The 26206-nt window shown below is 36.8% G+C and overlaps 1 protein-coding gene across 4 annotated transcripts in view; it reads right to left on the reverse strand.

Moving 5' to 3' along the window:
* Window positions 1-214: 214 nt before the first annotated feature.
* Window positions 215-26206, reverse strand: part of CD2AP (CD2 associated protein) — a 78285-nt gene continuing 52293 nt past the window's right edge. For 3 of the 4 annotated variants that reach the window (XM_069011724.1, XM_069011723.1, XM_069011726.1), the window contains 12 exons: window positions 25864-25972; window positions 22284-22375; window positions 20645-20749; window positions 18276-18312; window positions 17850-17912; window positions 14352-14511; window positions 12375-12517; window positions 6188-6303; window positions 5290-5376; window positions 4482-4666; window positions 3703-3766; window positions 215-2529 (listed from right to left, as the gene is read on the reverse strand). In XM_069011724.1, the coding sequence (XP_068867825.1) occupies window positions 2488-2529; window positions 3703-3766; window positions 4482-4666; window positions 5290-5376; window positions 6188-6303; window positions 12375-12517; window positions 14352-14511; window positions 17850-17912; window positions 18276-18312; window positions 20645-20749; window positions 22284-22375; window positions 25864-25972 (1203 nt within the window). In that variant the 3' untranslated portion in view covers window positions 215-2487. The remainder of the gene's footprint in view (window positions 2530-3702; window positions 3767-4481; window positions 4667-5289; window positions 5377-6187; window positions 6304-12374; window positions 12518-14351; window positions 14512-17849; window positions 17913-18275; window positions 18313-20644; window positions 20750-22283; window positions 22376-25863; window positions 25973-26206) is intronic. The other variant, XM_069011725.1, reaches the window with a different exon arrangement.

The following is a 26206-nucleotide window of genomic DNA, read 5'->3' on the forward strand; positions in this document are numbered from 1 at the left end:
ATTCCCAGTTATACCTGCAAAGAAACATCAAGTTTTTCAACTGTTTGGTTCCTAAGCCACCCTGACAGACAGCACCAGAGCAACCCAGTGAGTAAATGGAAACCTGAAAATTTTAAAGGGGGACTATTTAAACGCTTTGCTTCCACCCCCCACACTCCTCCTTGCAAAGAATTTAATGGCACACAAAACACTCCTGAACAGAACTGAGCAAACATTTGAAGAGGTTTTTATACTCATTTTATTTGCTGAGTTTGGATAGCATGCATCATTTTACAGCACCAGTAGACAAGTCAGTGAAGCACACAGCTCTTAGGAACTCGTACTGTGGAATGTCTCCAAAACCATTACCCTCTCCCCCTCCACTCCGGTATCTAACACTAGCTGAAGACAAGACAGACACACATCAGGGCAATTTCTTTATGGCTACAAATACTCATAGCAGCGATTTTTAAAGGAGGGTTTATTAAATCAAGTCATTGCACTTGGGTCATTTATTGCTATAGCAAACAAAGGCGATTAAATAACAAACACCTTTCCACATGTGGCGTTAACTGATTGTCTTGTTCTGTTCGTCCTCTACAAGCTCACACACAGGCACCACTTCTGCAGAACAACCCCTTCCAAGATTTGTTTCATGCTCCAATCATAGTGAAGAGCTTGTACAACAAAATTTGGTACTCCATTAGACTCAATTGGTTTTCATCACCTGCTTTACAGGTATGAACTCCAGGCAAGAGTTTAGTGTCTGACAAGAAGCACATGATTCCTCAATTCATTTGTGATGCACTTGGGCAATTCAAAGTTAAAAGCATTAAGGGTGAATCAGCTTATTAGCAATTTGACTAGCAAATATTACTCAATACCTGCATAGTGTATTAATCAGATTTCAATCAGATCTCATTAACTATTTGAATCAGTAATAGACAAACATCCGCCAAGTGACTTTTTGACATTCGTATTTTATGACACATCAACTGTGGAAGAAGTACACTCTCCAGAAGTAACACTTCCATGTCACTTGAACAAGTGACATACTGAATATAGTAATTACTGTATTTATGACTATTCCCATGAAGAGAAGCTTAATTACTTACTTTCATTGGTGAAGTTGCCAAACTATGTGGCATATTTTTTCTTTTTTTAAGTTATAGGGGACCTAAAGGAGATGAGCTGATTACTAACAGAACTAATGCATTTGACTGGCTTTCTAAAGCTGTATGGTTTTTAATTCTTTAATCAGACAAACCAGCAATAAATATCATTGTCTCCCATCACTTCACATAGTATTTGTGTATTATTCTGGCACAAGTTTTGAGCCCAGGGGTTAAAGATAATGGTAATCCACAAGATCTCAACTTCTTTTCCATAAAGTAAAGACACCATCTTGGACACCAGGACAACGATGTCAAAGCAACTGTTCCAATCATACATTAAAATACAAAGATGTTACTAAGTTTAGAGGTACGCAATATACTGAGAAAGTTTATGGCATAAATATATAAATATTGAGAGCTTTTGAGAGTATCAAAGTTCCAAAGGGATTTATTTGGAGATATATTATAAACAAAACCTGACAATTGTAAAAACAGATCAAGATGCATATTGAACCACTAGAAAGACTGATGACTTCAGAAACACAGACGTACAGATGCTGTGACTTAAGGTTTACTCTTTCATGCTGTATACTGTAATATTTTAGGCACAACAGGTTAAGACTGGACTCTAGCTTTGTTTCTGTATTCCTGGCATTTTGTGGTTATAACAGTTAATTTTGTCATGATTTCATGATTCAGTCCTAAATCCCTTTTTTAATCCAATAGTGCAAGTGACAAACCGTTCTGCTGAACTACTCAGATCATTCAATCTCTCTACAATGCATAGGAGTTTCACCTGCTTCATTGCACTAACAAATTCCTATCTCATTACTCAACTTATGAACAGCATAGTATTAATATTCTCACTGCAGACAGGCACAACAGCATAACCCTGGGTAAGACTGCCAAAATTATACAAATATCATATATTCCCTTTTGCATGTAGGGGAAAAGTAGTGACTACAATTACGATACAGTTATTCCATCCCTTCCAACAGACTATTTTACAGATTAGTTGCAAAGACAAATCACCCTATTTATAGTATAGATCTCTTTAAAAATTAAGCTACAGGTATTCAATAAAAATCTATTAAGAATTCCCTCTCCTTTTTATACAGATTCAGTAGTATTTTCAAGCAAACCAAAAAAATAAGGTCTGCAATTCCAGCACAGTAAGAAATAAGGCCTCTTTTATATTGGCAAAAAAATTACATCATTATTCTTTTTTGTTTTCTTATCTCTCTGAATATAAGACTATATTCCTTTTTTTTTACTATAATTTTTCTTTAAGACTGTAGAACACCAGCATCCATTATAATGAAATAAGAGTCAGTTCTCCTTGTGTTCAGCTTTGAATTCCTGGCGAGTTAAAAACATTGAGTCCATAGCTGTCTCATGTAGACATCACTGCTTTCTTCAATTTTTCTATTTCAAGCTGAAAAAATGGACATTTTGAAAAGAAAGTCAGTATTAAAGTACCTATAAAGTCTTCAGAGCTTTCACCAAAGTTATAACCTTTACATTTCAAAGACACTTAGGTATTGCACCACAGAAGCATTTGACAGCTCAGCATTTACAGCTGATTTTCTACCACTGTAGAAAATTGCTAAACAAACAGGAATTTGAAATAATTAAAAATGTGACTATAGTTTTGGTATAATCTTTTTAAAATAAATAAAATAAATAAAATAAATAAATCAGTTTATCTGGATAAACTCTGAAAAAAGCAGTCAAAGCTGGGTTATGCAATCACTTGACATGTGCCCATGTAATGCTGCACCATCACCTCAGAGTAACCGCCTAAAACAGTCTTCATGCAAAACACTGCCTGGATTCATCTGTATTTCTAGAAACGGGCTTAGAGGACACCTGGAAGTTACCTCCTCTTCATCTCCACTGCATATTTAAAGCATCTTCATTGATTGCTTTAGAGACACATTGAAGAGAGACCCACCAGAACTTTCTCTCGTGTCTCAAGTAGCTTTGTAGCCAGTAAGATGTACTATTTCACAAATAAAATGCCCTTTTGTACCAGACTGAAATAACTTCCTACAATGAGCTCATCCTATTAACTACTTAATGGCATCATATTGCACTGCAGGTAGTGTTCTTCATCAGTAAATTGAGGAGTGGTGTTTATTCATAAGTAAGCTTTTCAGATGCATTCTGTTCTTTTGGCAAATCATCCACACTTAATATTTGAACAATTCATCAAAAATTTAGAGAAATTTACTTCTGTCCTGTTTTTCTTTTGATTATCTCAATTAAATAGGTCTTTCAATCTTACAAATGCAAAGTATTAACTCTCTTAGAACTTGTCCAGTTGGACATATTTCTAGCAAAGAGCAGAATCCAGCAACACTAAACCAAACTCCCATCCCAACACCCACACATATTGTTACAAATAATATTCCAGAAAAAGAAAGCTGAACTTGGATCTTCTCTATAGATCCAGCTGCCTCATGAGGTATCCATTTAATCATAAACTAAAACAGCAACACAAAAAGAGACTGAACAGGTTTGTTAACACTTTCCAGTGACATCAAATCCCCGAACAAAGCCTACACACCCCTAAACTACTCCTGCCCTCCCAAAGTGGTAACATTACCTCCAGATTGCTTCGCAACAGCTTCTCTTCTTCCAAATCCTTCTTCAGTTTTTCCAGTTCTCTCCTAGCAGCAGTTAAGATAGAAATAGAAGTTAGAAGGGAAGAAGAAACTTCACATTACTGAGGACAGGATGCACAAGCCTTGTTTAAATTTTACAAGTGAAATTCACATAACCAGGCACATGCCCACCAGTGAACTGTTACTCACATCTGTTGGACCACAAGATTCTACCATCCCTCAACACTTCTTACCTATTGCTATTCACCTATCCCTAATTTTTAATCCCAATTTTAAGGAGGCTACTTACTTTAAAGTTTGTGCTGTTATCTGAAAAGTTGAATTTAAGCTAAAATAACCTGAAATAACCTGGCAACCTCTATACAGAGAACAAATTACTTAGAATAGGAGGTTCCTACCAGTCATGTCAAGTACTTGTGCACAGTGTTACACACGGCCTGAACATGTATTTATGTTATTACCACAAAAAATTAACTACTTCTTACAAAAAAAGCAGACTGTTTAATACTTTCAAAAAGATGTAATGGATGCAGGAGTGCAAAGTAGGATGGAAAAAATGTGTACAAATTCCAAAGATACTCTGACATCAAATTTGTACGTATTTACAACATTTAGCAGGATCAATTTCAATAGAAAATATCTGAATTAATGTATTAATATGTTATTAAGATGGAGTAGTTCTTATTTTAAAGTCTGGCATTAAAGACATTTGTAAGATGTCTATATAACATCTTTGCAATTTGAAAAAGGAAATATTTACCCATGTTCTTTCTTCAGTGCATCTACTAAACCCATTAAATCACTAATCTGAGTCCTGAGCTCTTCCACAGAAATTTTTTCATCATTTGTTTCTCCTTTAAGTTGGAGGTCTCCAGGCAAAAAGTCGAGTATGACAGAACTTGGTCTCTGAGATGAAGGTGGAATCAGTGGGCTGAATGCAGATGGCTGAAAAAATAAATCAGTAGAAAAATAAGAAGTGAAATCTTTATGAACTGAACACTTACAGCACACAGGTTGTACCAGGATGGCAGCTAAACATGCATAAGTTCCCTCAATTTTCCACCTAGAAGGCACAAAACAATGTCCAGCTCAAATGGATTACTGGAGTATATGAGGTAATTACTTTATACAGCTCTTAATTAAGGATTTACCTGAGGTTCCTGTAGTCACTAAAAACAATACTGACACTGCAGTCCTCTAAACTTCAACAACAACAAAAAAAAAGTGATTTAATGGATCCCACTGGATCATTATAAACAAACTTTTGTGCACTTTGATGATCCACTCAGTTGTTCTGTCTGTCAGGAGACTAAAGGCTGAGCAGACAAGGAACTTATTTGGGAAATACCACCTGACACAACAGTTCTCATCAGAACTCACGCACTCTGAAAGTATAAATGAACTTCAATACTAAATTTTTTACTATGAAGTTTTACTAAATGACTCAGCTCACTTGTACTTAAATACAAGCACTGGCATTTAGATGGTGCATCAACTACTGGAAATGCAAGCAGGATTAACAGAACCAAGCTGCCTGGTACTCCTCTGGCTCCTTGGTATCATCATACCTTCTTTGTTTCAACTGGCTTTGGTTTGGCACTTTCTTCTTCTTTCTGCACCTTCAAATTTTTTTCTGGACCCACACTTTGACTTGCCTGGTAAACCATTCATAAAGCATGAAGAGGTTTCAGAATTTAAAAAAAAAAAAAATTAAAAGTAAATTAAAAAAATCTTTCACATGTTTCTAAAAATGCAGTAGTAAAGGGAAAAACCAAGTAACTAAACTGAAATTGCTAGACTAGCTGACTTTTCTGTCCCTGACAATCAGAACTTTCCTTCCCCACATCCAGCTGAACTTAAATCAAACACAGGAAACTTGGGCAGGATTTTCAAGCATATTTGCAATACTTAAGTCTGTGATGCTTTTGGGAGCCTGTAGGTGCTTCCATAAAACATAAATGGGCAGTAATTGTAGATGGTAACTGGCATGACTGAACTATACAACATCCAGTGACAAAAACTGATTTCAAGGACTCTGTACCACCTGCTTCTCATTGTCTGCCAACCTCACATCAGCACTAAGATCACAAGTCCCACATTACATCAGCGTTAAATTAGAAATTTATAGTGGCCAATTGTCAAAGTCACTAAAGACACTTTCACACCTGTGTGTATGTACAACTCCTATTTCACCATCAGTGATGCCAGAAGAGCTGAGTATTTCCTGCAGCAACACCCCATGGAACAGAAAGACTCCTTCAGCTGCAACACAGTTCCAGTTGTTTCTCTGACATTCACTTCCCTGCTGGGAATGGATCTCCCTCCACACAAAACCTATAGGAACTGAACCTCTGCAGCATTCTGCTCTCACATAAATGGCTCACAAGACTGCTCCCCAGTGCAGTCCTGTTTCCTGGGAAGTTAGTTGGTAGTTCCCTAGCCAGAGAACACCCCCAAAATACTCACAGGACTACTGCTATTGAAACGGGAAGGCAGCCTCCTACCAGGCATCTTGGGCCGGTTCGCAGTCGGGTGTGACAGATTATCTGAGGTAGCTATTACATCATCAAAGCTTAACACATCTACAAAAAGATGAAAACAGAGACCACCATCAAGACCAGAAGGTTTTGCTGTGTTCTTTTCATCTCTTTTTTCTAACTTGGGGCCAAAAAAAAATTATCAGAATTCTTACTCTTTTGAGGATTTTCAGCATATACAGCACATAAAACAACAGCATGACTGACATATCTGGGAAATTGTATTTTCCCCCTCGAAAAAAATTAAAAGTTAATTCAACTAGAATTTAAATTCAATTTGTGTGAAGAGAAGAAATGCTCTAGCAACATGGCAGCATCTGCAGAAAATTTATTTATTACTTTTTCTAAGAGCTGCCATATTCAACTACTCGAGAGCATATTTTCTTGTCACTGAACTTGCATGAAAAGCATGAAAATGCAAGTTTAGTGACTAAGACAAAAATAAAAGCAACATGGTAAAGTACATACTGGTGTACACCACATGGTGAAAGCTAACAAGACATTAACTGCACCTACTTCTGTGCAGGGGAGTTTTTTCATATACAGTATCTAAAGATAATACACAACTTCATAAAGTCTTTAATAAAACACTTCAAAACTATACTCTTGTACTTTATTCAGTTACACAGATCTCTTTGTTCATTAATCTCTTTATGCTCACAGCTCTAGGTAAACTCTGAGATCAGCAGAAATGTTTTACATCCTCTAGGAAGAGGCAACTTTAGGAAAAATTAATAGGAAGAAGTGACCACAACTAGTCTCAGTAACATAAGTATTTCACCTAGTTAACAACAGGACTTAACCTTTTCTCCACAAAAACAAATATACTTACCTGGCAACAGATGTTTAGTGAGATTGAGTTGTGGTTTTTACTTCAGCATTGAAATAAGATTACAGTTATGATATATCATTTACAACCCAAATTCATCACTTATTCTATAGACTGTAACTAAAATGTCACACAGTATTTAGTACAGGCACCACAAACAACATTCAAGGTTTTGGGTTTGATTTTTTTTCATGACCTCTGATTCTTACCCAACATTATGATTTAGCAAACAGAACCTATGATATCTCTTTTCCTATGTTCCCATTAAAGGTCAGATAAGAAAAAAGCCTTGGGTACAACTGAGCCAGACCATTCATACCCCTTCAGTGTCTGGATGACTTAAAATCATCTTATTAATGCAAGTTTTACTTACACATTGTCAAAGCTAATTTATACCTGTAGGTATTAAGTTTTCCACTGAATGTTTTAATTGATTTTAATGTGTCCTCCACATTAATATCCTTGAAAGCCTTAGAACATTCAGCTCTTTTGGACAGCCCTGATCAGATCTACTTCATCACCCATTCCTTTACTGCACTATCTGTTACCAATCAGTTTTGCTGCTTTTTACTTCTATTCAAGAGAATGTCAAGACAGTCGTTTGCAATCATGCAATCACACCTGCAATTAAACAAGCAGGGGAGAAAAAAAAAGAAGGAAGAAACAGAGGAGTGATGAATGGCAAGCGGCTGATGGAAAAGAGGATGAGGGAGAAATAAATGAGGAGGGATTTCTGTTCTAGTCTGTGCCAATAAAATATTTCATTTAATACAGTGCAAGCATCAGTGACCAAGGGATCATCTTCACGGTCTTTACTCAATGATCAGTAATCCCAGGGTAAGAACCTGTCAGAGTCACAGAGTGGTTTGAGTTGGAAGGCACCTTAAAGATCACCTCATTCCAACCCCCTGGCATGGGCAGGGACACCTTCCACTAGACCAGGTTGCCAAAGGGCAAATTAGGATTTATGTTAGTTAGGTATCATTAAAAAGGTAACAAGAAAAACGTTTATGCCTTTTTCCCTCATCTCAGTAATTTCTGACTTTAAATGATCCTTCTTTTGTCATTTCACAGAAATGACAAATCATTTGGCAAGAAATTTAAGTAAGAATTATAGTTGCTATTATGATTGTAATGCCAGTCCTGTCGCTACAAACAGTAAACATCAGCCATATTAAGAATATATTAAGAAAAATATTAAGTTTAAAAAAAAAAAAAAAAAAAAAAAAAAAAACAACCATAAAATTTGACGAGGCTTGAAGACTGCTACAGCCCTGAACTGTGTATTATTTAAATATAAATGGTGGGAAGATACCAAAAAGCCAAGGATTTTTTCCATATTTCTAAGAGCTTCTAAAGGAAATTGTTACACCTGAGAGAATTGCTCAACATTAAGATTTTGCCAGCAGATTCCAGTCAGAGGAAATTCTGACTGCACTTGAATTTTTGTTTTTACTTTTCCAGTTTATTGCTTTGGTATAGGGAAGAAATTAAATCACAGGTTGGTGGAGATCGGGGTTTGGGTTTTTTGGTGGTGGTGGTAGGTTGATTGGTTTTACTGTGGGCTTAGGGAGTTTATTTGATTGTTTTTCTTTGTAAACAGCATTTTTAGTTATTTTAGAGAAAATTAAACCAATAAACCATTAAACCAATATAGATACTGATGAAACCCACTGAAAGCTTCTGGTCTACATCCATTTCAATCAAAGCCCGTGAGCAATTGTTAACGGAAGTCCCACCATAGCGCCAGAAGAGCAGTACCACACCTCTAGGGAATACTCCAGGTCAAAGAAGGACTTCATGGCTGAGCAAGAGCACCTTTCTTTCTAAGAAGATGAGTTAAAGTTACATAGGACGGACTATTAGAAATGTCTCTTCTGCAGTCTTACCATGGATCCACCACAGATCTGTTGGGAACTTTGACAGGTACAATTAATGAGAGGTTTTGTTAAAATTTGTGAATGCTCCTTGTGCATTCATAGCACTTTGTCTTAAAAAGCCTTCACAAAAAGAAGCAAAGATGAAGGGTGGCTGAAGAAATTATGGTTCCACCATCTCATGTGGCTGGGGTTTAAATATCCATGATAGAAGTGAAACTTATCCAATATTTTAGAAGATGAGAACTCACATTAATCTGTGGAGTAAAAAGATGGCACCCTTTCTCCTATTACTCATCTTGCTGAGATTTCACCCCACAAATTTAGGGGACAGATATAATCTATAAAATATTTAAGTGCCCAAAAGCTTTGTGATTGTGTTATTTGTGTGTGCAGAATGATAAAGCCATTCAACCTACATACACCAGACGTGCTAAAGGTACTGAACACATTTCACTACAAACAAACACTAAGTCTGGCTTATCAATAGCTCAACTGTAAATTTTTTCTTACTTTAGTCCCCACCAATTCCTAATGGAAAAGTCTACTTAAATTAACTTCTTTAACAGCTAAGGAAAACAGGCATTCAAACAAACAAAAAAAGTGCATTTTTAATAGAAACCCCAAAGTTTTAGAACCAATAATTGCAACTGAAAACCATGCTCACGATGTTATAGAGGATATGTGTATGGAATAAAGCATTTGGATTTCCTTAGAGATTGTTATCTTACCAAAATGGAGAAGGGTAGGGTAATTTCCTGACACGTAAGAAGGGAAACATGGCAAACAGGATAGGAAACAAAATCTGGAAAGAAAAGTCAAGGAGAGGAATGTCTAGAAAAAGATTCTGAACAAAAATTATTTTACAAAGCAGGAAAAAGAAACATTTGTAGAAGAAACAGAATCGCTTTACATGTTCAGTATGCCAGTATTACAGCTTTAGTCTTTTACAGTAGTTGACTCTAATCAAACAGAGAAACATTTATGCAAATTTTCAAATAAAGCTTCAAGAGGAGTTATTTCAATGTGATCAATGTTTCTAAATGGTTTTGATTATTTGTCTTTATCTGATGGCTGGGGACCTAATTTTGGTATGGGGTGGGTTGGTTTTTTCCTTACAGAATATTTACAGCTTCTCCTTATGCTAAATTGGAAGTGGCTCAACCTACACCACACTTCATGGTCCAAGTAAGTTGCAAAAAAACAGGACCCATATTTAAAAAAATAATTATTTTCTAAAAATTCATCTACCACAGGATCATAATCTGAAGAAGGGGGAAGGAAGTAAAAATAAAGATTCTGGTAAAGCAGTTGCCAGCCCCAGCCACCCGTTTTCCCTCATCTTTTATTAATACCTATTCTAGTTACTATAAGACTAAACAGTCTTAAACTTTATGTAAGTCCAATCATCCTTTTTTTTTATAGTTTTATATAACCTTGGCTGCAAAGGGTACTATGTCTTTAGCAGCAGAATATACATAGAGAAATAGAGCATGAGATTAATTACATTTTACTGGCAGGAGTTTGGATTAGTCCCTTTTCACTAGAGTGGCAGAAGTGACTTATGCAGATTGTTTTAAGGAACGTCAGTTTGACAAAACAGGATTTTTTGAAACGTTCCTTCAATAGCAGCTCCTTGACCCTGTCAGTGCTACAGCCCCACATGAACTGCCTGAGCCTCCTTTGCTTGCTGTGCACCAGACAGAACTGAACTGACCTCACCCATGAGCCTGTTGGGCATCCCTGTCCTCTGCCCCATCTAGGTATTAAAATCTTTCATTTCTCCATAAGCCTGTAAGAACTTATGTTAGCAAAGCAAAACATAGATTTTTTTTTTCTAAATCTGTGTAAAATTATTATTTCTATCACAGAATATTCTGAGTTGTAGTATATACCTGAATACCTGATAGCACAGGTACTACGTTGTCACCCTAGTTATTAAAGATGTCAAGGTAACTGAATGTAAAGGAAAAAAAAAGATATTCCATTTTCATAGGGAGTTTTCCCTGAGGTTACATGACACTATACTATAGAGTAACACATCTAGCACAACCCTAGAGATAATCATAGAATTTATTACACTAGCTAGATAGCTAATAATCATAGAATGGCTTGGGCTGGAAGGGACCTTAAAGATCATCTCATTCCACTATCCCAGGTTGTTCCAAGCCCCATCCAACCTGGCTTTGGACACTTCTGGGGATGGGGCAGCCACAGCTTCTCTGGACAGCCTGTGCCAGGGCCTCAGTACCCTCACAGTAAAGAATTTTTTTCTCATATCTAATCTGAATAGTATAATTTCTGCATTAAAAACACATGTGAACTAACCCTTCCTCATAATAAAACATTTACACTCAAAAAACATATTTTAATATGCTCAGTGAAAAAAAAGTCTCAAGTATTCTTTTCTATTCATAAACTGCTTCTGTTCTTTTAATTCATTATTTTTATCTTCCAGATAGATTTACTAGACTTTGGACCAACTATACTACAACCAGAATATCATAATTTGCCTTAAAAAATAAATAAACATATTTATAGTATTTTTAGATTTATTATTACTAAAATCTGTTCTGAGACAAGAAGTTGCATTTGAGATATACAAGATGAACACTGCAGATATAATTCACTACAGCTTTTTCTGAAGTTAATCATAAAATAAAAATAATTTAGAGTTTAGAAAAATATGCCTACAGCAGCTGATCTCTGCCTGAGTGACACACAGAAGCCTAGTATCACTTGCACTGTCAGTAAAGGGCTAATGGTATCAATACAGTAGCTCAGAGATTCTGATCATTAAATGTGGGTGCTTTAACCACTACCAAGGGTTTTACTGGATACATTTACAATTAAAGAGATGCCAGGTTTGGCTCAAGGCGCTTTAAGCAAAGTCATAAGCATCCTATTCAAATGTACAATATTCCATCTCCATGCTTTTTTAAGGCCCAAATTTAAGTTATGATAAAGTCAAAATCTAGAATAGCTCTGAACTAAATCACAGGAGGCCAAAGGTAATGGCATTACTAAGAATTCTCAAGTTAGCTAGAAAAGCAAAGTTACCTGAACTGCAAGAGCAGAACAAACTGAACCAGCCATTAAGAAAACAACTTCATAAAAACTCAAGATAAAAGTGGCAGCCAAAAAAAAAAAAGCTTTCAAATTAGAACAAACCATTATCTCCATCTCCCTTCCTGCCCACTGCCACAACCCAGAGCTCAGCAGCTACCTGCAAATACCCTGCTGACATCTGTTCATCCCCTCCTGTCTCTTACCTTTAGCTGCCTACAGAACTTCTAAAAAAATACGCAGGCATAAATGCACTCAGTGGCATTTTGAGTAAATCACTCAAAAAGCTTATTCCAACTCTGTAAAACAATGCAAAAGGCCCAAAAGAGCATTTAGTTTCTTACCTGATTCTTTAGAGCTCTTTACCACAAGTGAATCTACCTCTACTGATTTTGGTCTGAGTGGCAATGGTTCAGAGTCTAACTTTGGTTTGGCTTCTGGCTCAACTTCAGATTTCGGTCGAAGAGTAACAACTTCTCCGTTAGTTCTGTGGTAAGAAGGAAAAGACAAAACATACCTAGTCAAGAGATGAAATCATTTAAGAGGGAAACATACCAAGAATTAGAAGCAAACTGAAAAATTACAGTAGATTTTATTACTTTCTAAAGCCTTGTTTTAAAATCAAGGCTTTTGGAGATCAATTATATTCATATGAAAGCAAATTCTTCTGTTCCAGCTCTTGCAGAGTTGTCAGATGTGCACAAAACCCATGTGAAAATAATCCAGAACTTTTTACGATATGACACACTATGGCATTTCAGTCCAAAATATTACACTTCAAAAAACAGGTGAGCTGAATAACATTTTCACTAATACACCTTGAAATAATTCAGAAACTGACTCCTCGACATTAAAGAAATCTCCCTGTACAGGAAAACAGGCTGATGAGAATAAGTTATTTCTTGCTGGGTATAGAAAAAGCTACCTTGTAGCTTTTGTTCTACCATGCATTCCTTCCATATCTGCTCACATCATTCACAGACAAAAAATCCCCAAGAACAACAATGAAAAAGATCTAAAGTAGTAAAACCCCCATCACAATAAATAAAAAAGGCAACATTTTCCTTTACAATACTTGCCATCACAAACCCATGCTGACCAGGCCTGACCACCTGGTTGGCCCGTACATGCCATATATAAACTGTGTCCCTTTCATTAATTCACCTCCTAAAGTCTGTATTTTTAAGTTTTATTGCAGTAGAAAAAGAAACAGCAGCCTGATCTTCCTAAAACAATGTTAAAAACTTTCAGACATTTAAGTATCTCTAAGATTTAAAGGTGTCAACTATTAAAGGCCCACAGCTTATAACAGATCTCTATTTAACTGCATATGTGCATCCCTTTAGAGCAATAATCATTTCCTAAGCTGGAAGAGAATATGACTTGTGGTTTTAAAAAATAATCTTTACTTGGGAAAGTCTCCAAAATACCAAGTGAATATAACACAATTCTATACTGCAAAGGTATTCAAGGTGCAAGCTCTTTGATGTGGCAGCTGTCTGCTCTATTTGCACAAGGCCAAGTGTAGCACAACCTCCCTTTCCCATGGTTCTTTCAAGCCAACTGAACATCCCAAAGGGACAGTCACCTGTCAGCAATTTGATTACACTTCTGGGTAAGGGTCTAGCAACTACTTTGATGGAGACAGAAAGGAAAATTCTATGTGTGGGAGATTGTACGGATGCAAAATTGGTCTTAGTGAAAGTTTCAAACTCATAAGGAAAAAAAAAATTAAGTGTATCTAGGAGAAGTATTTGTCCCTATTTATCCAGGACCTCAACTGAGAAGGCTCAAGAGTAGAGAATCTGAATGTGGTTCTGTAGTAAGTGCTTCCTTCTCCAGAAGCAGACATGAGCCACAGTGAGTACCTTTAGCACAGCTTCTACCTGAGCTCAGTTCTTCCCTTCCATCTATCTTACCCTATCCAAAGTGCCCAAGCCTTGAACACTGAGGCAACTCAAATTTTCAGGGTTTTTTCAACACAACAATAATCCTCAAGGACCAGCCCCACATTCTTTTACTCCACCCTGTTACTGTAGCTACAGCAGCCCCCAGATGAGCAACAAGATCTGCCCCATGGTCAGTTATACTCTAATACTGACTCTGAGATGGATTCAATGTCTCAAAGGATTTGAAAAGTCTAAGTTCACGTTGACACACAGACTTGGAGAACTAAGATACTGATAGGTGTAAGGCAAAACTTATCCTTGCCTCCTTTTCACCCTTAGAACACACATTTCTCCCCACCTCATCCCTGAAGAAAGATCAAACAACAAATCAAATCAAGTCCACTTGCTGTCTGCAGTTTAAGTCATACTGACTTGGATGGAGATGATGGCAAACCAGGTTTGTCCGGACGTTTTGGGTGCAGGAGCCCTGCTCTCAGCAAGCTGTTGGTCTTGCTTGGAGGAATAGGCTTCTTGGGTGGTACTTGAGGAGCTTGTGGCTTCAAAGGCTTCTGATCCAAAGCTCCTTTTTCATCTGACAAAGTAAGTCACATTTTAAAAACCCCACGTTGTCTAGAATTCTTACACTGCTAATCAATTAGAAAGCACCTGCTGTCAGAAATACCTTTTTTGAAGATCAAAATGAAAAACAGATTTAAGTGTTTTAAATTATACCTTATCAAAACACACAAACTACTTACCTAAGCTCAAAAAGCTTTATCTTAGAGTAAGATAAATCTTTCTACTGACAGGAAATAGTAGTAATAAATTATGGATTTATATTATTGCACTGCAAATGACAGCTAAGAACCAAAAATCTTTGTACAGCTTTGTCTTTTCTATGAATTCATTTGATTCCCTTTTAAGGAGGCAGGGTTTTTTATTTTGTTTTAACTAGACTTCTTACACACACAAGCAGCATAATTTATCTATGGAAAAAGGGGGGGGGGGAGATGAATGAGTTTTTATCTGAATAGCTGAATTTATTTTATCTAAAGTTTACCTTCCTACAAATAGATAGAAATTAGGTATGGACAATAAAAAGTTGTATTTATTTGTTCAATGACTGCATGACCTAACTGAATCCTGTGCAGAGGAGCTGACGTACAACATACGGGATACTGAAAAATTCAAGCTGCTTTGCAAGCAATAGTTGAATAGGCTTCAACCCATGTGTCCTAACTCCACCCTGTGGGAGAGCCAGAGCAAACCTTCTACTTTTCCCTGCAAACCATGCCACAGTTCAGTAGACACAAAGTATTGAGAATTTTAAAAAATAATTGTTAGGTTACAGCAAGGGGTTACAGTTCTTTAGAGTTACTGCACTTACAGGGCAGTAAATCAGTAAACTGGGATGGAGAGAGTGACCTTCAGCGTTGATTCTCCCCATCCTCCCCTCCTGTGATTTGCTTTTAACTAAGTATTGATCTGGTGTAAAATGTTTACATATGCTATGGATTTGGGAGCAGGGTTGGGTATGTGCTTCAGCTCCATGGCCGCAAAGTGACTGAACTGCCAGGTGTAGGACTGATTTCCTTTGGCCAAGTCCTGCAGCCACTGAGCACCAGCCCTTCAATCCTAAAAAGGGGAAGAGACCAAATTTCTTCCCTAGGAATACTGGAAAGTAAACAGATCCTAGAGATACTTCTGTCAAAAGCACTGTCCAGGGGCATAACTGTCTTCCTGCTTTGGGACACTTGAACATCAGGAGGATATACGAGCAAAAAACTTAAACTGGTTGGCATCTCCTTGCAGTCTCTCTTAGCACAGAGTTAAAAACACAGGATGCTGAAGCAGTGGAGGGATTTGCCACATGGTGGGGCTGCCTGCCCTGTGTAAAGCAGCCCATCAGCAGCGCCAGCCACTCCTGCCTCCCACCCAGTCCACAACATTTCCAGTTTTAAACACCCAGCACCAGCCAGGACTAACTGCAGATTAATTGGCTTTATTGAAGCTATGCTGAGCACAAGTTGAGAACTACCCCTTTTGCTTTTAAAAATAAGTGAGTTCATAAACAGGGCAGAAAAAAATTGCTGTCATCGAATCCTGTTCCTGAACTCTCATCTGTCAGTTCTCTTTTCCAATACTCCCACTCAAAATCTGAACATAAAAAATGTCTACAGCAAAGTGGAAAAAGTTAATACCAAAGGCCAAGGTTCACCATGAGCACAGAAACTGGGAATTTCTGCTGGACCAAATGACATGTCTTTTTTGGATTTTGCTCCTCAAAGGAAAAGAGTGTTAAAAGAGCCGTTTAGTAATGGAAATAAAGATACAAATGTCTGAAGACATTTACACTGGACAAAAATTTCCACATGACACCACTAAGTGTCCTTCACTATAAATACAGGAATACTTACAGAAACACTACTTTTAATTTTTGATCAATTTTTGATTGCAATTAAAGGCAGACTGATTAGTCTCCCAGTAGGCATAAAAAAATGACATGGTTTGATAGCTTCTCAGAGCTGCTCAATTAATATTTTTTTTCTGAGAACTAATTACATAACAATTTCATACTTAATGAGTTTAGTTACTCTATTAACATGGCTGTTTTTCCACAAGTACAACTGTACTGATAAATGGCCATATCTTCTGTAAAACACTAGTGCTATCTAAAAAAGTAATTTTTATGACCTGATCTGCAACTGAATACAGGAAAAATTTTTCCGCCATCATTTCCTGTAGCTCAGTAAAGGAGGGTTCTCTACCTTATATAATTTTATAGAAGATTTCACATTCCTATGGTTTTTCGATGGTGTCACTCAGTATTTTTTCCTATATTCCTCCATGAATAGTTGAGTTCAACTATGCAAAGATTAACATTATAGTCCAAACAGAAGTAGTTTAAAATTAAACTTGCTTCAGTTTAGAAGAATTTAAAAAGAGCCAGGTGATCAACATTTCTGGAATCATAGAGTTCTTCTTAATTTACACCTAAAGATACAGCATGCTCCAACAGATAAAAATTACTTGTTTGCTCACATACAGAACAAACAGAAGTGACTTCAACAAGCATTTTTCATATTCAACAGCTGAGAAGGTGCCTTGTTTAAAATGGGGTAATAAAAACTGCACAAGGAAACCAAGAAACCTATCAGCAGTCTCACTTGTAGAAATGCTGGTCAGCCACAGTTCACCATTCACAGGACAGAGTGGTTCTGTAATTTGGTTAAGCTGCAGTAACATCAGGATTTCTTCTGCAAGGCCCAACCAACACTTTTGTTTAAGTTTCTCACTTTTAAACACAACCAAACATTTTCACTTTGCAAGTTTTTCTAAAAGGGGAAGAAGCCTTTCAGAAATCTGTTTGCATGACAACAGTAGCTTTGTCTCTGGAAAAAGGTGTCCTTTTAATTTTAAGAATAAAGCAGTAAATGCCTCCAAATTCAGTGGAACTTGAACATACAATATAGCAAGAATTAACAGGACAAGAAATCTCTATTTCTGAGCATTGTAACTGTAGCATCTGTCTAATGAGCGTTGTACCTGTTCTGTGCAGTTCTTTCAAAATATTTTGATCAGCCTGATTTTTGCCAAACTTTGAGAAGAAGCAGTTAACCTCTCCCTTTCTAATAACTTACTACTGCTGCTCAAAACTGCAGCAGCCACTGTCACAGAACCCCCTTTCACGAATTTAGTAGTAATTATGTTATTGTGCAGTGCAATAACCAATTTTCAGAATGTAATGCAGTAACAAGAAAAACATTTCTATAGAGTGCAGCAGTTCTTCTAACCACTCCAAAAACATTTCTGTAACATCACAGACATTACAACTTCAGTATATGGTATCAAGAGAGTTTGTATGATGGCTCTTGAACAGAGAGCCACTTGCCAGGGTAGGCAAGCCACCATAAAGAAAATTGTCCTCACCTTTTTCTTCAGGCCTCAAAGCAAGAAATTTCTTCTCTCCAGTTGGCAATTCAGGTCTTGCAGCTGAATGCAAAAGCAAACCATAGACATTTCTCAAAGAGCTTTAATTATCTTGGTCACTAACTAAAAATAAGACACACTAAGTTGTGTCTTCTCTTTTGCAAGGAGTGTAATACCATTTATAAACACTCATTCGAGCCCAGAAAATGGTAAGCCATTGTTAAAATGCTTCCAATGTAGGCTCCATCATAATTTTGAAAAATATACAGCAGCAGCAAAATATATAAAGTATGAAAAGTAACCTCAAAGTGTGACTGTGGGTGCCATTACTAGGTAATAAAAAGCTACTTCTAAATTTTCTTTTGAAGTCATGCACTGCTTCTGAAATTTAGTATTTTCTCAGACCACCATACATGTACTACATACCTGGACTTTTAACAGGAGGTGGAGGTTTCTTTGGCTTCTGCAAAATGAAGGGGAAAAAAACCGAAGTCACACAACCAAGCAAACAGATATTCTCTGTATCCAAGACAGCCTCATTTGTGTTTTGTTTTGCATACTGTAGCATGGAGCTTGTTTACTTGCTGATTTCAAAGTATTTCACAAAGGAGGAAATCAATTCACAGACAGGAAACACAAAGACCTGGAACAATTCCTCTGATATCTCCCAGACAACCAGTTACAAAAATTTAGGAACAAAATTCAGGTCTGTTCAAATGAAATCACTGCTCCAGAAATGTTCATAAACAGAGGCAAAAATAACTAAAACCCATGAATTTAATCTTTTTTAGTCCAAAGAACTGCACTGATCACACTCATTTTAATTTCAATATATATATCTCAACCTTAGTTAGTACCATGCCAGTTTAGAAGAGTATCCAGATAATTTTTTGAACCAAAAATGTCCACTTTCACTAAAAACAGATTTCTAAATTAAGTACCAGAGGAATGGCTTCAATTAATTGACTTCTAAATTACAAGTGTAAGAAAAACCGAATAGATACTGGCAGCATTTGTCTCCAGTTAAAAGAAAAACATTGATTTGAGCTTCCTTATCACTATAATTAAGTGGGAAAGACGGAAAAACTATGCCAGCCATTAAAATTTACAAAGTTTCACAGTGCAACAGTTTGTACATTAAAATGACTATTTTGAAACAGTCACTCATCACTTTCACTTCTCTTAAACTGATGCAATTGAGGTTGAATCCCTCTCCTGCTGAAAGAAGACTGGCACTTCTCAGGAGAGATCTCAACCACTCATCCTTGGAATGGGATTCCTGAAATTGCTTTAGAAGAGAGGCCGTTTTGGTTGTACTAAGGACAAGATTCCCTGATAAAACGATACAAAAGCCTACAAAACCACTTGTTCTTCATACAGGCACTGCTGAAACCATACAGGCTCAGTCTAAGACACCCCCTCCAAAAGCACCTCACAGTGGGTATTTTTAAAACAGTTGGTATGGGTGGATTTCACTTTGTGCCCCTACAGCTAATGAATAAGCTCTTTTTAATGCAGCAAGATTTTATTCTAACATGTGAAATGTAATTAAACAAGCAGGAGAACCCATATTCAATTTCTTTCTCTGGTTTCAGAGGACACAAAAGCGACTGCACTTAAGTAACAAGACTCTACCTTCTTTCTTTCCCGAAAAAGTAACTACATTATCCAGCTGTGCAGCATTGCTGCCTATACCAAAAACAGTTAAACAGAGTTCAGCATCAACTTGCCATTTTACAGTTCTGGTCTGTGTTTTTATGAAGTCAGTATCAAATAGCTGATTATGATCACCAGCCATCCAATGCCTTGAACCTCAAAGCTGGTCAGTGCAAGGTGAATCCCTGTGCTGAGACACCGCACACAAAGCAGAATAAAGGATCAAAGCAAGGAAATGCTGTTTAGGGTAAAAGAATGGTTTTTTCCCCCTCCCTCCAGGGAGCAACTCTGTATTGTGAAACAGCAACCCTACCCACCCTCTCTTCTTGTATGTTATGGCATTTATGCCACTCTTGCACAGCTGAGAATCCATCTGAAAAGAACTGGGGTAGGTAGGTTTCTGTGTATGTGATGCAACTCAGATAAATGGTAAATTAAGAACTCCCGATCTGGAGCTGAATCCATTCCACCTGGGGTTAACATACATTTGTGAACTAACACAACCATCCCTCTTTGCTACACAAACGTGACAGAACCAAAACCTCATACTAATCTCAACCAAAAAAAAATTAAAATGAGGACCAAAATTACAAGATCAATGAATACCACAAGAAAACGTGAATTTCTACAAGTTAGTGCATGAGATGGTGAAAAAATATTTCTAAATCCCCCACAAAAATATGTCCTTCATATACTGCAGTCTACTGCAAGTTTTGACATGGAAAAATCCCAGCCAGACCCAGAGGGGTCATTCAGCATTTTGTAATTATAGTTACTTAAGGACTTGAGATGGAAAAAACCAACAGCTTATCTCCTTTCTAAACAGTAAGGATTTAATTCAGTAATCAGTAACACATAACACCATGCTATCAGAACTACACTCTTTTCTAAATGACCTGATCACTCTCATTAATTAGAGTTCATCTCAAAAAACATGCCTCACTTTAGTATTTATAGATAAGTTTAAACACAAACATTAACCTTTACATCTTTCTTCTTTGATACAGCTAAGTCAAGATAAAGTTAAAACTGCCACATTTTTAACATATAATGGCATAATGTGCCATGAACTCTTTTATTCTTTGCATTTGCAGCAATTTGTATTTTTGTAATACTAAACAATACATGTAAGAACTTACAGGGAAGTCTTGATCAGACTCTTGTATTTGAACAGCAAAGTTATCTGGGAAGACTCCTTCTTTACCATTGAGCTCTCCTCTCCACCAGCCTGGCTCTCCAGTGTCCTAAAATAAACAACAGGTCATTTCAACCAACATTTACTTCTTCCCCAGAACAGATACAGTTACACAACAACTTTTTCCCTTTTACACACAACATAAAGTAATTGTTTGTCTGAAATTGGCCAACTTAGCAAGGGGAAACAGCTACAGATCAGATCAGGTTCGGTCAGCTTTTGTTTGTTTTCTAAAATGCAGGACAAAATTATATTACGTCATATAAGATAAGGATAGAAGGATAAGATCTGCAAAGGGAAGAAAAGTACATAAACACAATATTTGATCTTCTCAGCTTCCTTGACGAGCAAGTTACTCAGTAAATACTTCAAATGTTATTGGCGTGACACACAATTCTACTAAATGAAAGTGATTCTGATGAGATGAATCAGGTGCACTGGTCTGTAAAGGGTGAAGAAGCAAAAGAATATACCCCACTGAGGGAGAAAATAACCATATTAAGACAAAAGAAAATAGAATAATGGACAATTAATTCAGTGGCACAGATTCATTACATGACGTTACTGGATCAAGGCCTTTGTCCATAACAGAAAGTATGATGTCATCAGAGTATTTTAGCAGCATAAATAACAGCTTTCCTCTGTGCCTCAGAGCCAAAAAAAAATCACAGAATCCTACAGTGTTTGGGTTAGAAGGGACCTGAAAGAACACCCATTTCAAACCTCCTGACATGGGCAGGGATGCCACTCACTCTGGACAACTCTTCTTTGCTCCACTTTGGACCAGTGTATGCTTGGGGTAAGTTGGTTTAAAAAGACAGAGAGGCAAGAGATTGAGTGAAGATGGGGCAAGGGCTGCTGTGTTTACAAAAGGGCCTTCCATAACTACTCTTTGCCACTGTAATTATGATCAGTGATGCTCATAATATCAACTACTTAATTCCATAAAATTAAAATCTTACTAAAGAAAAATGTGTTTTCTTCTGCAACTGAAAGTTGAAGATGAAACTTTCCACTTTTTTTAGGAAAGCCATTATTCCTTAATATAGGTCCATATAAAATTACAAAAGAATGCAGAGTAGTGCAGAGAAATTAAGTATGGGTAGGGTAATTTCCTGTTTAGAACCATCTCTGCAACAAGATGATCTATCAAAAAGGTGTTTTCAGAATTCAATACAAATGAGAACATTCAATTAAATAATCAGGTTTCTCTAAACAGCCAGAAAGTATCATTAATTTCTGCATGGTTATCTGAATCATTAGGGAAAAACAACAAGTTCTGAAGGTAAAAGGACTCTTTGCAAAGCTTTTCCAATTTCCTCACTGAAAAGGCAGTTGGTACTGAGTGTACACTGATCCCACTGGCCTTTGAAGACTCCAAGATAATCTCCCACTCTGTAATGATCTTTAAAGGCATCTGTATCTCTATCAAGTGCAGAAACAAAGAACTCTCACACAAGACAAATCAGTCTACAGGAATATCTACTCCAACAGACCCTCCTGGTTTCCAATTCACACGTGACCTCCCTGTATAAAACTCACCAAAGCCATATAAATGGTCAGAGCAGACCAAACTTTCTTACCTTACTGATTAGTTGAATAATCTCGCCTTCTTTAAAGCTGAGTTCATCATTTGAGCCTTCATAGGAAAATATTGTCCTGCAATATTCCTTGGCTGGAACAGAGGAGCACAATTAATCTGGATACTATGGGTAGTAACATTCATAATAACAGCTCACTTATGCTGTCTGAGAGCTAAGAAATTCACACTATAACCACACTTTCCTTCTAGACCAGCCACCTGAGACTGCTTTATGAATGTACAAATCACAAGAAAAATAAGATTATATATTTATAGAGCAAAGGAAATAAATCTTTGAGAAGTCAGAAGTATAAGCCTCAAAACATTTTTTTTTTCACAACAGCAAATTAATTCAAACCCTCTGATTTCAGAGGGAGAACAGAGGAGTGAAAAGTCTAACAGTTAAAATTGTAACAGCCCATCTAACCCTCCCCACAGCATTTATATATTCAATTTCAAGCTACTTTAGACAAAAATGGTTTCAAGCTTCTTGGAGCTTATATGTATTTTCTCAAAATTGATCTAAATTTCAAATTTGCAATCCTAATTAAATACAGGCAGTTCTTTTCAAGTAACATCCTTTATTAATATGTACAACAACAAATTTCAAGCAGCAGACTTCAGAAATCATGCAGTGAAACCAAGTAACTGAAGCAAAGGCATTTCTTGGCTAAGCACCTGAAATCAGAGCTCATCTGATCAACTCAGTCACAGCCTCTTCTGCAAAAGCAGAAAGAATAATTCTTTTCTTTCCATTTGGTACAGTTCAAAACTAATCCATTTAAAATTGTGGTAACAATTCAGGTGAAAAAGCAAGAGGATTTGTTTTCCTTTCCCACACTACCACAAAAACAAGAAAGGCCAATACACAAAACCACAGAATTTTTAACCCCAGTACATTTAAAATAATTTAGCAGATAAAAAGGTTGGATTTCTGCATCTGACATACTAAGAAAGAGGAAGAAAACAAAAAGGACTCTTTAGGTGCTGCCATAAACTATCAGGTGTTTGGCACTGACACCACAATAAGCAGCTGTATCACCCCCCAGTTAGAGCAGCACAACATCAAGTCACAGAATCACAGAATCATCTGCAATTCTTAATGACAGCCTTTGCTGGGTGGTAAGAGAATAAATGAGTGAGCTGCAGTCAAACCTTTTTGCTGTCTTGTATTTTGTTAAAACAAGATACCCATCTTTAGTTTAAAAATGCACAAATTGTATTCTCAAATAAAAATCAGTGACAGCCACTATGTTAAAATGCCAAAGTATGCCAAGCTTAAGAGATAGACATACAGAGATGTATGTACATATATATATATATATCACGTGAGTAATCTTAGGTACAAGAATTTGTATTATTTTGATGTCTTATCTAGTAATCAAAAATATGTTCAGCCATAGCCTGACTATATTGTGGTTCATGAAAAATTACAAAACCATAAGAACCACATCAAAGAGATGAATGTTTAAGTTGAGGTGTAAAGCCCAAAATTCACAGTGACTCTAAAAAAAAATTCTACAGGTACAGTAGGATAGATATCAAATTTGAGGATTTTATCAGCAGTAATGACTGAGTGTAATACATTTCACTACATCCTGATTCTGTAAAAACAGATGCATTTCCTTATGCCTGGGGAGTTGGGCAGCATAATCTTTTATCTCCTCTCCTCCTCCAAGCACTTCCCCCCTCCTCACACAGACCAAGTCCCACACAGACAAAAAGCTGTGCCAGAAAGGGGACATTTCACTCTGCTCCACCTGCCAGGAATGCTGGAGGAGGCAAGAAACTCTGCACCCTGCCCAGGACCCCATTTGCCAGTGAACCCCAGCATCAGCATCACCAGGAAACCTGGCCATAGATGAGACAAGTATGTACAATTTGCCCCTTTAGCTTCTAATTTTGTGAGCCTGGTATCCTGCCAGTAGTTAAGTTTAGGAAAGGCCCCAGTTTAACTTTACAGCATCTAGATTTCAGTAAATATTTTTAACAGAACTTAGTTTAAAGTAAGTCTTTTCCAAAGTCTCAAGACTAACAATAGAGTAGAAGGAATCACAGATATTGTATCCTAAAATAACTGGGGGAAAGAGGGGTCAAATTGTGATTATTTTACTTTTTAAAGAAAATATTTTTACATACTTGCACCAGAGGCCAAAACAAGCTTCCAAAACCAGAAGAGCCTCACTGCAAAATAAGCCACCCTAGTCTAAACATCTCAGAGATCTGTGTAACCAATGAACACAGTTTATTTTAAAGCTAGTCTCTCAAAACTGAGGAGGAGATATATAAATTATTATTATATAAAATATACTATGGTCTGTATTTAAACAAAAACAGTAAGGAATATAAACAAGCTTTCTTCCTAAGGTTATAAGATGTTCTTATCTGGTGTCTACCTACTGATGCTCTCCTACAGCTTCTATGACTGTCATATTTAAGCTCCTCTCTCATGTATTTGTTTCTCTGGGAAACAGAGACTCAGCACTGAGTCCTGTAGTCTCTGGCTACAGGATTAGTCCAACTTCCACACTTCTAGAATGAGATGCACCTGAAACCATGAAAAGAGCTAAATACTGAATGTTCTGGGTGTCCAGCACTGAATGTTCCTATTTTTTTAGGCAGAGTTGGGTAATTTTTATGCAAAGTTTTAGACAAGTCAAATTCCATAATGCGCAGGGCTGCACATTCTGGTGGTTCTTAGAGCAATAGCACTGGAACAGTTTAAAAGCAAGATGTTGCAGTTTTCTTATTTCTGCAAATTATGCATTCCATAGAAAACAACACACCAAAATAAGGTATTTCCACATAAAACAAAAATATACTTAAAATTACAATACAGAAGTTGAGAAGCGTCTGCTCTGGAACAGGGGAAATGAGCTGTCTACACCTCACATAATCAAAGTTAATTTTTTACATGGGGTGCTTGGAACTCCCACAAGATGTTTTGGGTTGGTTTAAAAATATCTCTCTAGATAAAACTGTGCAATTTGGCAGCTAAATGAAGTCATAAATTCTTAAGAGATAATAAAAAAGAAAAATTTAAAAATGGTATAAATAAAACCACAGTGAAACTGGATTACTGAGGGAACAGACCTCAACACAACATAAACACCAACTTTCTGATGCACACTGCCACCTCCACAGAAAATCCTGAGCCTACAAAGGAACTTGTGCTGAGAGACTGTTCCATGGAAATAGGTCTCCAGCATCCCATCAGAATAAAACCAGGCAGAAAGCAAATCCCTCTCAACACATCAACAGAAAATTAATGCAAAGGACTGTTGCAATAAAAGTTCATACCCCAGCCTTATTTTGTTCTGGGAGACAACCCTACAAATGTTTTTGATTCTTTTTTAGCTGTGCTAAACCACGACATACAGAAATGTAAGCAAAAATTTCTTTAGACTTTTTTGCACTTGCATAAACTCCTCAAAGGTACTTCAAAGGTATAACATACTATATTACACAAATCTCCAGTACACCGCAGATATTTTATATTTTAACACAAAAAAAAATTGATAACCAAACAGTTCTTAAGAAAGGACTACCATGTGACAGATGTAAATGTCCATCAGCCTTACCTTTTGGTTTACTTTCAGCTTCTGATTTTATTACTTCAGGTGTATTTTCAGTTTTTGTTGTACTGGGAAAATGAATTAACTTTGTTCCAGGGGGATGGTTAGGTAATGGCTGTACGAAGGAAAAAGAACTTTGTTAACAAAAATTCTTGAGAGTTTTGTTTTTGATTAGGCTACAGGACACATTCAATTTTTCATTAGCTCAGATGATGCAAAGTACCATCTCCAAGAGATTCAATGAGCTTTTCCCATTAAGCACTTAGCTTACTGTATTTACTTCATTACAGACACTGCAATTACAATTTGTCTACTGATTAAAGACAGAGCACAGCTTTCAAACTGGAAG

This window comes from Aphelocoma coerulescens, chromosome 3 (genome assembly GCF_041296385.1).
Source record: "Aphelocoma coerulescens isolate FSJ_1873_10779 chromosome 3, UR_Acoe_1.0, whole genome shotgun sequence".
In the NCBI taxonomy this organism is placed as follows: Eukaryota; Metazoa; Chordata; class Aves; order Passeriformes; family Corvidae; genus Aphelocoma; species Aphelocoma coerulescens.